Source organism: Alnus glutinosa, chromosome 9 (assembly GCF_958979055.1).
Source record: "Alnus glutinosa chromosome 9, dhAlnGlut1.1, whole genome shotgun sequence".
NCBI classification, from domain to species: Eukaryota; Viridiplantae; Streptophyta; class Magnoliopsida; order Fagales; family Betulaceae; genus Alnus; species Alnus glutinosa.
In genome coordinates, this window is record NC_084894.1 from 21,532,019 (window position 1) to 21,550,774 (window position 18,756).

At 34.8% G+C, this 18,756-nt stretch overlaps 1 protein-coding gene across 1 annotated transcript; it reads right to left on the reverse strand.

Annotated features, from left to right (window-relative positions):
* Positions 1–13,702: 13,702 nt before the first annotated feature.
* On the reverse strand, positions 13,703–18,756 carry LOC133876989 (protein GAMETOPHYTE DEFECTIVE 1). The gene is made up of 6 exons (XM_062315221.1): positions 18,234–18,756; positions 18,027–18,104; positions 17,820–17,900; positions 16,069–16,223; positions 14,839–15,977; positions 13,703–14,143 (listed from the first exon to the last, which is right to left on the reverse strand). Exons 1-6 carry the CDS (start codon positions 18,657–18,659, stop codon positions 14,013–14,015), a joined length of 2,010 nt encoding a protein of 669 aa, XP_062171205.1. The 5' UTR covers positions 18,660–18,756; the 3' UTR covers positions 13,703–14,012.

The window sequence follows — 18,756 nt, forward strand, 5'->3', positions numbered from 1 at the left end:
GTGAAATGTAACCCATTTGAATGTGTTTGCAGGTAGACATGGCCCCTAAAAAAAGGACACCGCAACCAAGAGTGGATTTTTGGACGCCTATAGACCGCACACCGGTTGAGTGACCGGTTGTTGGGTCAGACGATACAACACAGGACCCTAACGAGACACAAGGGGGTGTAGATTCTCAGCATGTACTAGAGCAACCGGTTGTAGGGTCAGACGATACGACACAGGACCCTAATGAGACACAAGGGGCTATAGATTCTGAACAATGTGTAGCACCTGACATGGAGTTTCGATTAGTTGAGGCATCAGGACCTGAGTCTTCACATCATAGTACTGGTACCACTCGGGTGCCACGTATATTACAGGGTGGGAAAGTTTACACAATAGGTATGAATTATCTTTATATTTGATGATAGTCAATTACTTTGATAATCTTCTACTAATTTAGTAATGATCAAGTTTGATGTAAATATTTTTTGAGTTGCAGATGAGCAGGGTAGAAAGAATGTTAGAACTGTTGGTAGTCCTAAGGACATATGGCACATACCTGATAAGGAAAAAGTGGTGATCGAATTCAACCTATCCTACCAACCAACCGGCCCGGGGATCGAGAAATTTAGACGGATTTGTGGGAAGATCATAAGAAATGGTCGATTTGTTAAGTTGCATGGTAACTGGAGGAAATTACCATTGGAAGAGAAGGAAGATATGTGGCACACCCTAAAGGTATTAAACCTTTTTTTTTTCCAAGTCAATCACTTCTTATTTATAGTTTTGTAGCCTTACATTTCCAATTAAGCTATGAGATATCATTTTTTTGTGTAGATGAAATTTTATTTTGAGCCTGTTCACCTACTCCCGCACATAAAAAGATTAACGTTGATGGACCTAGCCAAAAAAAGGAGGCAATACAGGTACGAGATCAAGAAGGGTCTCAATTTGAAAAGGGGTGATACCGTACAGTCTGTGATCAGTAGGGCTTCGACAGCGAATGTCTTCGATGCAGAAGACTTCGAAATGCAAGTTAATACGTGGTTGTCTTCGGCTGATCAGGTATTTTCATTTATTTATTTATGTTGTTGAAGAAATCCACATATTTACATTATCATATTTGTAGGAGAGAGCATTGAAGTCCAAGGCCAGCCGTACCAAAAATGCACTTCTTCACACTCTAGGATCGAAAAGCATCGCACAGGTTGTATGAGAAATGGTACGTATAATAGATAAACGTCCACGGCTTGTATGTACTGTAGTAAGAAAATAAGCTTATAACTGATAATTTTAATGTTAATGTTAATGATATTGCAGGAGGAAGACATAGGAGAAACACCGAACCGAGATGATATGTTCATCGTCTCACATACAAAGAAAGATGGGAACCCTGTGAATGAAGTGGCTGGAGAAATTATCATAAGTGGTAAATATGTAATATTAGTTGATTGTTCAAGTTCTCACCCTTGGATGTTTTGTGCAGGCGAAGATGAGAGAAATTATCGAGAATCAGTCGCCTGCAGAACGAGTGTGTTCACAGGGGTCAGTCTATTGGTCGCAAAACGATGCGTGTGCACAAGTGCTAGGACGAGAACATTCCAGTCGTGTACGCGGGGTGGGGCTAGGGCCGACTCCTGGTAAATCCACCTCTTATACCTTCGGACAAGGATCGATCTCTAGTTCGCCTACTCCCAAAGAACTAGAGATGGCTGCTGAGATGGAACGTTTGAAGACTATGTACGAAGCGCAAAACATCAAACTGCAAGAGCAAGACCATCAACTACAAGAGCAAAACAACAAGTATGCAGTGCAACAGGAAGAGCTGGCAGCCGTCAAATGTATGGTAGCCATGATTATGGCAGGGAAACAATCATCAATGGGAAACAACGAAGAAGGTGATGTTTGGTTTACACTTAATTTTTTATACATCAATGAGTAATTGACTATTCTTACTGTTCATTGGGCTTGTTTTATTTTTATTTCAAATTCCACGAGAATAATTTATGGTTGAAAATGAATGTTAATAGTTAAGAGGAATGTTAACGACTATATGCTTAGGTTGAATCTTGGAATCCTTAACATGTTTTTTTTTTAATCTTTGGGAGTGCAAGTGCTGAAATGGCTCTGTAGTGTAAAACAGATACATTGTTTTCTCCATTATATCATTAGGTCAAGTGATATTGGCAGTTAAAAGTGAGCTACTTAATTCTTAATGCTACTACTAGTTCAAGGATCTATTTTATCCTTTGGAAGGAAATCTCAAATATGAAGTCACTTGTATAAGTATATAGTCGATTATATTATAATCATTAATTAGTTGTGTTTAGTTTTCATCAAGATGATTCTTATTACCTAACAATTGGGGATTTGTATACTTATTGCAGCAAACACTAGAAGCATAAACGAACAAGATGGTTGAACCAAACAATGCACACAAGGCCGTCAATCGGATTCTCCTCTGGGCTTGCATGCATTGATGAATATAATGGTGCATGGAAAGTAGGTTTCAATTTTTTTGGATTTTAATTATGTATTTATATTTGAATTTTGTAATAGGTATGCATAAATTTCTTAAATATGTAAGCTAAATAGACCGTTATTGTGAAGACTTTGTATTTAGAAATAGATTTCGATAATAGATTTCGATTTGAATTTTTCATTTGGATTTGAATTAGGAATTGGATTTGAATTTGAGATTTTGGAAATGGATTTGAAATTTTGTATTAGGTATTTTGTATTAAGTATTTTGTTTAAGCATATTAAATATATATATATATATATATATATATATATATATATATATACAATTCTGGACGGTTTGGGCCCAAACCGTCCAGAATAATGCAATTCTTCTACATACAACGTTAGGGACGGTTCGGGAAAAAACAATTCCGGACGGTTAAAGGTAAAATCGTTTGTAATTACGGACGGTTTTTCCCAAACCGTCTGCAACTGCAAATGCCGACCAATTGTCCTGAACGGTTAAAAATCGTCTAGGAAAAACCGTCTGGACCTTTTTCCAGACGGTTTTTTTCCGATTTCTGGACAGTTTAAAACTGTCCAGAAATCCCTTTTTTTTTTGTAGTGCGTGCATGTTAATCCTTATATAGGCCTTGAGAAAGCATGAGGTTTAAGCAAAAGTCAATTTACAAAATATACTGATTCAGGCTTTGGCATTCGAATTGGTTAATGTTGCTAGGGTTTCACGGTTTTTTGAGCAACACATTCAAAAGGACATCGAGGGTATCGACCGAAATACTCTGTGGCTCAATATTGTGCAACTCCATTCAAACATATATCGACCATCTATCAACCGAGGATCTCTCTGGCTCCTTTGAAACATCTTGCTCGAATTATACCAATTTCCAACATTGTACACTTATGCATTGATCTAGGTTCAAAACGAAGGCTGACCTCTAAACTCTCAAACGTTCATACAAAAAACTTAGGTTTTTCTCTAATTAAAGAACCTAAATTTAACCTCCCATGTGATCTAAGGCCAACATACACATAAACACAAAATAAACTCTATTATAAAAACAAATCACAAGGAATGAGATGGTGTTTAGCTTCCTTATCCCTAAGCTTGAAACTTTGCCTCCTTAAACTCCAAATCCAAGCAAAACTCTTCCTTTCTCTCGCTCTCTACGGCTGCTAGGTGGCGAGTTAGAGTAGGGTTCTAGTTTCTATCTTATTTATAGAGTTTGCCCCTTGCTTTTAAGCTTTTAGACGTATTATTTTCACATGTAAGGTTGTGATCGTTCAGACAACATTCATAAAATTCCATTGCCTCCTTTGTGGCATCATTCGAATGTTCTTTGATTTTTCCTCTTGTGCTGACATAACATCTTCCAGACGTCAAACAAATCATCTGAACATTTTTCTTGATTCCGAAATTTTTAAGTGTTTCTAAATTACAAATTCTAAATCCCTAATTATTGGCGTTCCCTTGCTAATTATTAGTTAGTTTGTCTTTTTAGACCATTGGACAAATACAAAATTTTTCATTGGGTTATTGTTTTGGTTATTAATAATTATTCCCAAAATTGGTGTTTTTCACATGTTTTTAGTAAGGTCTTAATTTTTTTATCAATCGAAGTCTCATTAAATGTGTGTCGTGTCCCACCTACCCACATGCCTATTCCTCAGTTCGTTCAATCCAAACTCACCAAATCCATTTAGTCATCGGATCCCACCTGTCCATTTGCGTGGTTTTGCCACATCAAGATTTCATTTGATCAATCGAACTCAAGCTTTGATGAATTGAAATCTCCCATAATGCATTATTCAAAATACATCAAACCTCAGTTATCTTAATGATCCTTTACTACGTATCCATCCTCATTTTCAACGTATATTATGGATTTCCATTGTATTTTATCATTGTTATATTTAGTTTTATAATAATATTTTATTTTATATTTTCATCATCGTGTACACTTGATGCCTTGAGTATTCTTCTTTTTCTTACTCCTAAGTTTGTTTCTATCTTGGGAGCTCTCTTTAGAGTTACCCTTGTGCCTTTCAACTGATCTGGTCGGGGTGTGTATTCATATTCTCACCCTTCCTAGGTTTGAAATTATTGTAAAATTTATTGGCAATCAAGTTCAAGTCCTCATCATCCAATGGATTCTTCATCAGAGTAGTCACTTTTCTCTTTCCTTACAGTTTTCAAGGTTAAGACTTCTACTTGATTTGAGGCAGAGTTTATTAGTCTGAAAGGAGCCAACAAGTTTCTATATCCTCAAAGAATCAAGGCCCTTACTTTCTTCAGTAGCAATGACTTTAAGTTAAACCTTTCTGGTAATGACCTTATCATGACTTTCCTAACAATTCTATATCCAGTAATTTTCTCACCTAGATTAAAATTGGAGTTAACAATATCATTTAGTTGAGCATAAAACTCATCAAAAGTTTCATCTCCTTTCATTCTAATTTCCTCAAACTTAGAAGTCTATATTTAAAGTTTAAAAAATTTTAACTGTTTTAGCACCTTCATAAGTAACCTCTAAGATGTTACACGCCTCCTTTGCAATTTTAAACATAGCTAGTCTTTGGAATTTCTCTTGTGAAACAGCCATAAGGAAAGCATGTAGTTCCTTACTATTCCAATTACAGGCATTTGGTTCATCCTTAGACTACGAGTCTATGTTTGTAGTAGGTTTGGACCAACTCGTTTCAACAGAAATCCAAATGCATTCATCTAAAGATTTATGGAACACTCTCATGCACACGTTCCAATAAGCATAGTTTATGTCATCAAAATAAAGGGCAACCAAAGAGATTGACATTGAGACATGACAACAAAGGTCAAGATCTCACATAGGAATTCATTTCAACCAAGTGAACCGAGCTCTAATACCAATTGAAAATTCTCGACTTATCCAAATATTTAATAAACAAATAAAATCTCAATTTTATCACAGAATTTAGATTATCAATTTTCAATCCAAACACCACAGTTATAAATACCAAAATCCAATAAAGCATAAAATAAATAACACAAAGATTTTGGTAACGAATTTGAAACTCTTGAAGAACTCTACAAAAAATTTGAAAAAATAAAAAATACTTGGGGCTAGCCAACTAAATCAAATGTTACAACCACTTTACTTACAAAACCTTTGTATACTTGCAACCCCAGCAAGCGACTTGTTTGCCTCCAGCCGTAGTAGCTCAAAAAATCTGACTTTCTTCTACTAAATCTCCTTGACAAACGAACTCACTCGCTGCAACCCGGAACTTCGATGGCTAAAGGTTTTCAAGTTTGGGCTCAAAAGTGTTAAGGATTATCTCCAAGAATAATGAATAGCAGCCTCGCTTCACATCTGAAAATCATGGCTCATGAGGCTTTTATAAAGAAAGAAAAAAATGGGTTTTAAAAAGTAAGTCAGTTGAAATAAAAAAGTTATGCCGCACTTCTATAGATCAAGTATCGATCAAACTTTAGGGTTTCAAGAGATCATGTGTTTGATCGATCATGCTACGATCGAATGTTAATCGAACTTCTCGGGTTTCAATATGATAGTTAATGTATATTTTTCGATCCATCGAACATTGATTGTAGGAGCGATCGAACATCTCTGAAAGTTGTTTGAGAATCTTCTATAGCACTTAGATCGATCGAATTACAATTGAAGTGTCGATCCAAGTCTTGAATTTGTCTTGAATTCTTCATATATGTCTTGGATTGACTTTTACACAGCTCAACCCTATCTTACCCCTTACAAAATACTGGCACATACCCATATCAAATACTAAAACAAGTGTACATTGTTTTTTTTTTTTTTTTTTTTTGACCTGTCCACACAAGAAGGGATTCGAACTAATGACATCCGCTTCATGAGGCGTGGTCCCCATCAGATTGAACTACTTCTTGGGAACAAGTGTACATTGTTAAGAAACTTGAATTGATTGCTACAATGGGATGGAACAAGTTAAAAATAAAATAAAAATAAAAAATCATAGATATTATTTGCAGAATACAATAATTGGTAACAATGAGCAGTTAAATTATGCTTTTGAGACGATTGCTTCCAGCTAAGTTATAGACTGCTCACCAGCATGTAAAGCGACGGCATCTACAGAGCATGCACTAGAAAGAGATAGAGTAAGCCATTCAAAAACCCTCTTTCTTTTCCATTATTCAATTAAAAAATAAATAATAATAATAATAACCCTCTTCCTTCGTTTTGGAGCTCTTTTAAAGCGTTACTAATTTGGCTATGTCAATTATTTATCTAAAATTACCAAATCTATGATCTCGATCTGTTTTCTTAGAACCAGTTCGTCACTCAAATCAGTGACTTACAATAATGAGTAAACATTTATTAATTATATGTGAGAATATAAAAAATTAAAAAAAAAAAATTAGAATTTAAATACAACTTTCTTTTTAGCTAAAGAACACATTCTTGATACTACTAGGGTTAGCTAAGAATTAAGTCTAGAGTGGACCAACAAAGAAAAAAAAGGGTCTTTAATGATGGATATACATAATTTTTAATAATGGTGAAAGCAATAACAACGGATAGTTTTATTCATGAATTTCAAAAAAGTAAGTCCATGCAATATTACATAGTGGCCAGTGATGGATACACTTATTCTCAATGATAATAAAGACAACAATATTATTAACTTAGCTTATATTATAAGCTAGTAACACTAAGTATTTATGATAATAAAAATATACAATTATTACAAAAGGAAATTAAAATAAAATAGGGAACTGGTGCAGTCTTACGTTAACCAGATAGTTTTTCCTTTCTTTCTTTTTTTTCCTCTTCTTGGTCTCTTATTTTCATCATGATGATTTTTACTCATATTAACCTATGACGATGATGTAGCAAATAATTCAATAGAATTTTTCAATTATATTTAACTAGCTTGTTTTGGTAACAAGAGGAAATTAATTAAGCTACCTTTTCTTCTTCTTTTTTTTCTTTTTTTTTCTTTTATGAATAGAAAGCTAGCTTTTCTCTAACCTATCATAGACACATTTTTATTCATTTTTCTTTTTTGGTAGCTATATAAAGAGACAGCATCAACAGATCGAGAAAGCACTAGCTACCATTAATTTCAATAACCCTCGCCCCTCCTCCTCCTCTCTAGGCATGCAAATTTCTTAATGTAAAATTACTGAATTTATAATCTCTCCTTTCCATTAATTTCATCTCTCAACTTAGTGACTAATGGTAGAAACATATATATATATATATATATTAGAATTAGAATTTAAATCTTACTTTCTCTTCAACTATAGACAATGATTCTTGAGGCTAGGAATTACTTTTAGAGTCGACCAATAAAAAGATCACTGCAGCGCATGGTATATATATATTGATTTCGTATTAATGATGGCAAAAGCAATAACACCAATAATTTATTGATGGTATATATAAAATGTCCTTACAGCGACATGGTAGTAAATTAGTCATGCATGGATATATATATATATATATATATATATATATATAATAATAATAATAATAATAGGATCCAGATCTCCAGCAATACCTAATATAAAAAGTCTTTACAATGCATGGTATTAATGGATATAATAAGATTCAGATCCCTTACAATACTTAAATTAAATGATTAAATTCCTCTCTTTTTGTCATGGTGACAAATTAAAATTTCGAGGAAGTGGCTCATGAACTAAATCCCTATGTTCACTCTCTCCAAGGCTATTTTCTTGTAATCGATCCTTCTTTGCCTTTTTAGGGTTATTTTAAAAATATATATATTCTTGGTTTCTTTTTGGGACATGAAAATGGGTTAACCAATTGACATATATATAGACAAGAATGTATTAGATTGTGACACTGGGAAAAATTAAGCCATCGTATTAATTTAATTAACTTACTTTAATTTGCCAACAGAAGGATCACTCAAGTTAGTGACTAATGGTGGTAGAACATATAATAATGTGAGAAAAAATTATATTATATTAGAGTTAGAATTTAAATCTTACTTTCTCTTCAACTAAAAACAATGATTCTTGAGGCTAGGACATAGATAGCTAGGAATTACTTTTAATTTAGAGTCGACAAATAAAAAAGGTCATTGCAGCGCAAGGTAACGTACGATGTATATAGTGATATATATATATATATATATATATATTGATTTATTATTAATTATATATGGCAAAAGCAATAACAACAATAGTTTATTGATGGTCAATATAAAAAATCCTTACAATGCATGGTAGTAATGGATATAATAAAATCCAGATCGCTTGCAATATATACATGATATAAAAAGTCCTTACAACCCATGATAGTAATGGATGTAATGAGGTGGTGGTGATGAGGCCATACTGAAAATGACATCGATTGAGACGTTTCTTTTTCATATGGATTGATGAAGTGGTAGAGATTGCGTCGAAGTTTATTCTTAAGGAAATGTTAATTAAGATTGAGAGAATTGCAGTCTTGTAATATCATAGATATTAATGAAGAGGATCTCAATATATCCCATATACAATGATTCTTGATGACCATGGTAGAGTTAATTAATTAAATACAAATAATTACATAATAATAACACCAAGTGTTGGTTATAATTAAAAAAATTATCCGAATATGATTAAAAAAAAAAAAAAAAAAAGGGGGGGGGGGGGGGGGGGGGGGGGAGAATAAAATAAACAATTGATATCTGAAGTCAACCAAAGGTGTCAATTACAAAAGCCAAAACTGATTAAAATCATCCTTGAAATGTTACTGGCCAGGTAACCCTCGATCTAAGAGGTCTTATAGTTTTTAAAGGCTTATTCTACTATCAGGCTTTGTTGTGTTTGAGAGAAAGTGTCAATGAAACACCCAACTGATCAGTGGCAAAGGTTTCAAGTTATAGGCCCTTGCCCCATGAACTAAATCATGTCTCTCTCCAAGGCTCTTGTCTTGTAATCCTCCTTTGGCTTTTTTAAGAATTTTTTCTCTTTTTTTTTTTTGCCCTTTTTTACCTTCCAGGTCTCTTTTTGAGTAATGAAAATTAGGAAACTCGATCTATTAACATATATAATGAAAATTTTATATAGACAAGATATAGACAAGAATATATTAGATTGTGAGCATAGGAAACACTAAGCCATCGTATTTAACTAGGTTATACACTTTGGGTACAGAAGGTTATTCGAACCTATCATAATTAAACATATTTCATGGAGTCGAGGAATCAAGCAAATAGACAGAAAATTAATCAAGGGTATATATATATATATAGAGAGAGAGAGAGAGAGAGAGAGAGAGAGAGAGAGAGCACAACACAAGGAATCCCGATCGAATCGTAGGATGGGCCAGCGTCCCCCGGCCATGCGTGACGTTGACTGCAGTCCCCGAAGGTGGGAAGGACGGCCACGTTGATTCTTGTCGGGCTGCGGTGTGTTACCCACTGAGCTCAGAAGATGTGTTTTTTTATTTGAGAAAAGCTGTTAACACTAACTAAAATAAAAAATAAAATAAAATCCTATAAGCTCTAGAGCTTCTCTGGATCCTTTGTAAGCTTTCTTCTTTACTTTTCCCTTTTTAATTCATATATATATATATATCGCTCTTATTAATTAAGTTATTTGGATTTATCATCATGAGTTTTATTTATCGCTCTTCTGCGCATGTCTACATGTCTAGAGGGTTATATTTGTTTAATTAGGAGCCGTGAATTATGAACCAAAAGGAAAAAAAAAAAAAAAAAATTATATATATGTGTGTGTGAAATGCTAGAACTCCTTCTAGCGTCTTTCTAGTGTCATTCTGGATAACATGGATTTAATTTTTTTGCTTAAAAAATTGCATTCCGTAGGTCACCTTTTAAGATAATTTTTTTTTTTATTATTAAATTCATGTCATTCAGAAGGACACCAGAAAGAACTCTAACATAAATAGATAGATAGAGAGAGAGAGAGAGAGAGAGAGAGAGAGAGTAATGTTATTTAATTAATTGACTCTTATACGATTGTCGTACAATTTGATGATGTGTTAGTAAAAATCAGCACTTTTAGTATTATTGGCATGCCATCCCAATTTATAGCTAAATCGCATTGCTCACAAAAATAATAATAGAGTAATGTCATTTAGTATACTCATTTACAATTGCTATATAACTAGATGATATAGCAGTAAACATTAGTTATTGGATCAGCACTTGTAAAAAAAAAAAGTGTTGATCTAATAGCTGATTTTCACTCGTACATCATCCCAATTATATAAAAGTCGTCCAATAACCTACTAAATATCATTTCTCATAATAAGAAACCAGGATTTCTAGTGCAAGGAGGAGTTATGAAGGGCTTAAATTAGGATCCTTACAAATTTTTTGTCCGAATTTGTAAGAATTTGGATAGATGATTGTGAGAGACAATTTATGAACCCACCTGACAAAATAAAAATTTTGAATGTTCAACCACTTATCCAGCCATGTAGGTCATATAAGTGGTCTCTTATAATCACCTCACAAATTCTCTTAAATTCGAACAAATAATTTAATAGAATCTTCATCCCACTACAAGAATAGAGTTCGCGACGGCATTGATCCTTAAGAAAGAACATATGAACAAGGCCCGGAGATGTAAACCTGTCTAAGTGTCATCAATTGATGACCATACTGCTGGAAATTAAGAAGGCTAAACTAGTAAGGAAGATAAGTGGAGAGGAGAATAAACACACCAAAATATATTTCTTATTCTACTCTCTTCAGAATAAGGACTAGACTAGCTACATTGATATTTATATGCTAATTAATATAGATGCTCCTAGTCTTCCAATATTCAAGTGAAAATGAACTAGAAATAACTTTCTAAAGTCAAGTTTAATAACCAGAATAAACGATATATGGTAGATTAATGTAGAATAGATACATTTATTAGTAGTTTTTCTCCTTTTTTTTTTTTTTTTTTTTTGTACTATGAATTTTATTCAATGTTATTTATTTAAGGAAAAAATAAAAAGGAAGAAGAAGAAGATAAGCTAATTTCATTCGCAAAATATGTAAACCCAAAAACATTTGAAATTACAACTTGTTAGGGTGAGTTGCATTTATCTAACTGATCAATTTAAACAAGGACCCTTAACTAAAGTGAAAGATAAGGATCCACAGCAATTAGCTGCTCATATTACTAATAATTTGAACAGCTACTAACAATTTGAACAGTTATTGTATGAGAGTTTATGTGGAACTCGACTGTCCAAATAAATTCTGAGTTGTCCAACCACCTATCTAGATAGCTGAGACCTACACGAGCTGTCTCACAATAAGTGTTTAAATTATTAACAATTTAAACAGTTAATTACTGTGAATCCCGGTCTAAAAGTGAACGCCACGAATGAAATCACATCATGATGTTGTGCAATCCCTATTAGTTGGGAGTCGGCATGCTTAATAATGATGCAGTTGGTTGATCAAACAAAAATGACAAGACAAGCAGCATCTTGCCCTTGCAAATTACCACATTGTACACAAAGTATGCACTTTTAGAATAAACAATTTGGAGAAAAGAAATGCAGCGGCACATGTGAAGCAGTATCTTCCTACACTTTTTTGATGCATATATCTTATAAAATTGAAATACAAATGTGAGTCCTAGATGCCTATGTGGATTGTGGGACCTCCTTTATGCTTTTTTAGCCTAATCAGGAGGAAACAAAAAAAAATTAAAATTAAAAAAGCTCGTAAAGTGTGCGCTTATTAATAATACGAAAGTGACCTTTTTATAGTCAAAATAAAGTTAATTGCAGTATTATTATTTTATCAATTCTTTTTTGATGTGCTTCATTGTTGTAAATATATTTATTAATATTTCTTCGTTAATTTTTTTTTTTAAAAAAAAAAACTATGTACTAAATCTAGGGCTATTAGTGATACATAGAAAAGTGTCTTCATGTATCTTTCAAAAAAAAAAAAATTGCAAAATAACGTAATTTATGAAGTAATCAAAGAATTTTTTTTAATTTTTTTTAGCCACCAAAGTATTTTATTGGTGATTTTGATCTTTTATCTTTATGGCTTATTTTGTTGGGACTAATATTTATATCTGGACTTATTACACACATATATTCTTCTCTTTTAATTTTTTTTCTATTTGATTTATGATTGTGTTTGTGATATTCACAAATATGCTTTGGAATAGTGAGAAAATTCACACACACACAAAAATTAAAAATTAAAAATTAAAATAAAATTAAAAAAAAAAAAAAAAAAAAAATCTGTGAATTCAATATTCTAAAGTTACTGTTAAGGCTCCTTTTCTTTTTACCGTCCAGCTTTGTATATGATAACATCAGATATTGCTTACGCTCTTGTCTCTGACATGATATATATATATATATAATATAGGATGCCTTGGAATCTCAACCATTTCACACTACCTTTAACAGTTCAACTTCCAACCTTTTATCACAGTAAACGTACCGCAACCCCATTTGCCATTCAAAAGCAAGATGTCATTGACTTTTAAGTTTTGCAACAGGAAACATTCATTTGATTTAAAAATAATAATAAAATAAAATTAAGGTTATAATGGAAAAATAAGAAAGGAAAACGGGAAAATATGCTGCAACTCCGAGTTGCTTTCACTTCTTTCTGACCTTGCATCTTGGATGTAAGAGGGACGATTCGTGTTCATATATTAAGTTCAAATTGTGTCGAGATATAAATATAAAACTATATAAGTCAACATTAATCTGATTCATTTAATTAAATCAAACAGACCTTACAATTAACGGGCAAAAGAATTATTGGGCCAATTCACCCTTGTGATTTAGGACTAGAGATGTATTCTCAGTTGTCGGCTGGTCTCAAGGAGCCCCTGTTCCAAGTTCTCATTGGAGTCGTACAGCCCAGGTCTGTTACTCTGTGGCTGTATAGTGGGCCTTTGGCCTTGTTAACCACCCAACCAAAAAAAAAAAAAAAGAGTAGTGAAAGGGCTGGATTTGATTGCTGTAAGAACGACAAAAACACAAAACAAAACAAAATATATATATATATATAAAAAAAATTAAAAAAAAAATTAAAAAAAAAAAAGGACTTTTAACAGAAATATATTTTCATAAGCAGTAAGCATCTGAAAATATGCATCAATCGTTGTAAGACTGTCCATTTTCAAGTGAATCAACACTTATTTGGACCAACTTGGACCACTTGCAGAATGATATGGATTTGGAGAAATTTCACAACTTCCATCACCTTTAAAATCATGGCTAAAATTGATTTGGATATAAATAAAAGATTGTTGACAAAATTTTACCACCATTCAACACGAGTGGTTACAAATGATACAAGGGAAAGTAGGTACTGAACAACACTCAATTCTAAATAGTAAATAGCTGATCAACAGTAATAATTAAAGAAAAATAGTAAATATTCAACTCTTTTACAACTTTTTACTCTTGTCAGCACGTGATTGAAGAGTGTTAAATGATTGTTAAATGCTTACAACTTTTGGCTTTAATCAAATGCTGACACGTGTCAAAAAAAAGTTGTAAAAGAGAATTTTGTGTAGCATTACTTATAAGAAGAAAAAAACCACTTCATAGTTGCAGCATCTTGACCCGGCTTTTGATTTTCTTAGTTTTTTTCTTGAAAGCTATAGGATTCAATAATGGCTTGAAAGGAAATAAAACTGCTTGTTTAGATGTTCTCCATTTTGGTCTTGATTTCCCTGCAATCAGTAGTGTTCATGAGTAAATCATTGGTATATCAAAAAAGACCATGACAAGCTTACAAAATTCGGAGCCAAAAAAAGGGAGCTACAGCAACATGCAAGAAAATGGAGCATCTCATAGCTTTCAATACAATCACACTTTCATGCAAAAACTCGTAGCTGTATTATTAACAGATCAGTAATTCTTAAGAAACTCAGATCTACATGTGACTTATAAAGCCTAACCCAAGCTCCAAAGTTGGTAGAATCAAAAGCTAAATTATATAAATCATAAAGCAGAATGAATAAATCTGAGAACAGCAATGAAGGACAATGACAGTCTTCAACAAAATTGTTTTCAAAATGTTATACAAAATATTCACAGCTGTCACTGTACACAATAAAGTTTCACCAAAAAAAAAAATTAAACAACAATGAAGCACCAGGAAACCCTACAGTAAACTGGTTCACAATTTCATCAAAGTTCACAGCAGAAGATACAAAAGTAGAAGCACTTGTGAAAGAAACAAACCACATTCAAGCTTCTAAATCAGCTTCTACATATATATATATATATATATAATTGTAGGTTATATCCAACAACAGCATAGCTTATATATGTTTCGCAATCGTGCAGTTCTCACAAAGCAATATTAAGTAGAAATATGGTTGGCATGCAACCAATTCCCCGGAACAGAAATTGAAAGTGTTACCTGATATAGATTGAACCAGGGTTGGATGATGAACTTCAGCATCAGCTTCTCCATGCCTTTGCTCTTCCATTGTCACCTCTGCCGACTCATGATTTGCAACTGAAGCATTATCTGTAATTCTCATATCAATATAAGACTCTGAGATTGGAAGGTGATCAGTGAGTATAGACGCATCATTCCCAATTTCCCTATATTGTTCTCTCTCTGGAAACTTCTCATGTAAAGACAAATCATTTAAGGCCAAAGATGTATTTTCTTGATTTTTCACATCTACCTCTATTAACACCCCCTCCATATCAAAACCTAAGACTACATCAGAACTTTTTGTACTCTTAGACTCTTCGTTCGAAGGAGAAGGAAGAACTATATCCTCGGACAGTGTTGGAAGTTGTCTTTTAGCATCAGCATCACAAGGAGCATCTAACTCCAAGTCCTTAGTTGATGCATGAAACGTGAAATATTCATTTTCTGGAACAATATGTGATTCACAATTAGCAACACATAATTGTAATTGCAAATCATGCTTTTCTGCTACATTCAATGAAAGATTAACATCTGACCCATTTGGATTCTCTTTTTCCTCTTTAGAGGTAGTTGTAGGAGTTCTAATTTCCTCGGAGTTTATTAAAGCTTTTGTAGTATCACTTGGTGAATATAAATTTTGAGAATTTTCGCAGCCAGAGATTTGATGTATTAATGAAAAATCATATGATGAAGTTTGATCTGGTTCTGGAAGAAGATCAAGTCTGTCCGACTGTTCAGGCAGTCCACTGGCTGCAGCAGATACCTCAACTACTTCAGCAGCAGATAAAAAGTCTTTCCCATTATCTGGAGGTTGGGGCACAGCCTCAGTTTGAGATATTAAAGTCTTGACTTGAAAACCATATGATGGCATGCTGTCAATAACCGAAGCAAAATCTAGGGCTTTCACAGTTTTTGATACTTTAGTGGAGGCAGAAAAAGACTTTGCCATGTCCTCTAATAGCAAATCACCTTCACCACTAGAGATGGGATCCCATTTAAACCAATCAACAGAGAAAGGTTTGTTGGCGTCTAATGGTACACCTGATGGTATTACTTCAACTCTAATGGCCTCCTTGTGAAACTGTTTTTTCCTTAAAGCATTAGCTACAAGAGTCCTGCAAAACATGGGGGGAAAAGGTTTCCAGACATATATAAACATCAGCTCAGTGTCTACGGATGGCAGTGAGGTTTTAAAAGTTTTCATACCTACAATTTTTGGAAATAGCCGCTTTAGCCCGTTCCATGGAAAGCCCAAGCAATGACGATAAATTTGCAACATCATATGGCCCTCTAAGTCCATTAACAGAAGGGGCAGCACTCGAGAAAATGAGATTTTTTCCTCGAGTCCAATCCACCAGTAACTGAAAAATTATGAAGAGTATGCCCGCGTAATCAATTTGCAGGTCCATTAATAACTTAGATACAAACAATAGCTCAACACATAACGTTAATAAAAAGAAAAATAGTAGTTCACAGAAATGCAACTTGCAAGACTCGGCACCAATAAAATCATGCAGAATTAACATGATTAATTTACAGAGCATTGAATTCTGAAACTATTGCATTATTTTCTACAAAATACATGTTTATCAATATTTGACACATATCTTTTTTTTTTATAAGTAAAAAAAATTTTATTAAAAAACGTAAGGCACCCCTAAGTACACAGGAACAACCAAAACTAGCCCACAAAAAGAAACTTAAACAAACCCACAGGGACCTAAGCCCTTAAGCTCAAAACCCACAAAGAGCACTCAAAGCAACAAAAGAAAAACCTAAACAAACCCACAAGGACCTACCCTAAAACGCGAAACCCACAAGGAGCACTACAGAACCTGAGCATTTCCTTTCCTACTCCTAAAGGGCACGCTCGCATCGCCGTAGTTTTTTTTTTTTTTTTTTGATACGAGGAATCCCCCAGGTCCTATAGCTGTAGTGTACCTCGTTCATTGAACAACTGGCCCACCGAGGTGGTAGTCAAACCTTCCGAGCGCATTTACTGCCTGCCAGGACCCAAAGACTAATCCCCGGCTCAATGTCCGACGCCACACCGGGCATTGAGCGAATAAACACCAGCAGATGGTCAGAGGCCCGAAGACCCCCCCCCCCCCCCCACACACACACACACAACTGGGATGGCTGGCCCCAAGAGATTGTTTGCACCTGTATGGAATCGAACTTGGGACCTCGGGGGGTAATATTCCCTCGAAGCCACAAGCCTAACCATCGTCGTAGTTGATGGAGCTTTTCAGATGCAACACCTCTCTCCTCCCTTTAAACTTAGAACGCTTACCCTTATTAACCCAATGGAAGTCCTCTTCAATGGCATCCAACAACGCGAAGGAAGTATCTTCATCCTCAACACCATCCAACACCCAATCCAATGGCAAGTCAGGAGGACAGGCACCCAAGGGGTAAGGGGAGACTGGGAGTCTCCTTCCTCCCCAACCCAAACCTCATCCCCCTAATCCCACACATATCTTAGTTTAGTTGATAAATGAGGGCAAAATCTGACTCTCCCATAATCGCCACCAGTTCTAGTTTCTTCATGCTCACACCAGCTAAGATCCTTTCACCAGAACAACATGATCTTCTTTAAATGTAACCAAAGTACCAAAGACAACACTCCTCGTCATATAACATAGCATGCCTAGCTGTACACTTGCCTAGAAATGTTTGATCATAATTTTCTTCAAAGATGTTCTCTACAAGACTACGACACCCAAGCATCACTAATTCAAATTTTATCAACCAGGCCCGTCCTCAGAAACATAACAAACCAATTCAATAACATATATATCAAGAAGCTCGGGTTTGAACCTTATTTGTCTTTTTCGAAACAAATTCTCTTAAGATAAACTAACATAACAAATTTGGATACACAAACGAACAAGCCTTCCTACAGTAATTTTTTCACGAAAATTAAGTTTCACAGACAAAGTTTGCAAGTCCCACACCTTAGCATTGGATATCATTTGCCTCCTTGTTTGGACATCTACGATGAGATCGGAATATGTGAGCTCGAAATAAACTCCCCGCTGCGCATAGAAAGACCAGATATCAATCACCATTCCAACATTCCTTGTAACAAAATGTCTACAAACGCCAGAAACCCTAACCAATAAAGAACGAAAGAAAGAAAGGAAAATCATTGCAGAACAAACCTCAATAGCGGCTTTGACCAAAGGCAGCTTCAATCGGAAACGCAGCTTCTCTGAGAAATCAATCGCGATTATATCTACCTACGTGATCCACAAACAACATCAATAAAACCATCATTCAGCGGAAAAATTGTAATTCAAATAGTAAATTAGTCGATAATGCTATATTTTCCTCAACTCTCTCGGTAACCAAACAGAACACAAACAAACCTCCAATTTCTCACAGGCCTGATCGAAGACAGTCTGGTTCAAGGGCTGAACGGCGACCAAGTCGTAGGTCTTCAAAATAGGGTTCCCGGAGTTGAGGGCCTGGGCCTGAGAAGGGCCATCGGCGCATACGGTGAGGCGCGTGTACTGGCGGAAGGGGGAGGCGCGTGGAACGCCGAGGAGGTCGCGGTGGAGATTGACGGAGGAGGAGAGAGAGGGCGCGAGCTTGAGGAGAGACGAGAGAGTGAGGAGGGAGATGGAGCAACGGTCGTGATCGGACATCACGCCCTTGATCGTACGGTTGTAGGCTATGCCGGTGTAGCCTAGCTCCATGGCCTTTATCACGAGCCTCGTGCGCGTGGCTTTGAATGCCGTCTTATCGGATTGTGAGGACTCGAGGTACGGTATGTTCAGGTCGAAGAAACCCATGGCTACACAGACAGAGAGAGAGAGAGAGAGAGAGAGAGAGACTTTTTTTTAGACTGAGAGAGGGTTTAGCGTAAGGGTTTTAATGCTGGATTGAGAT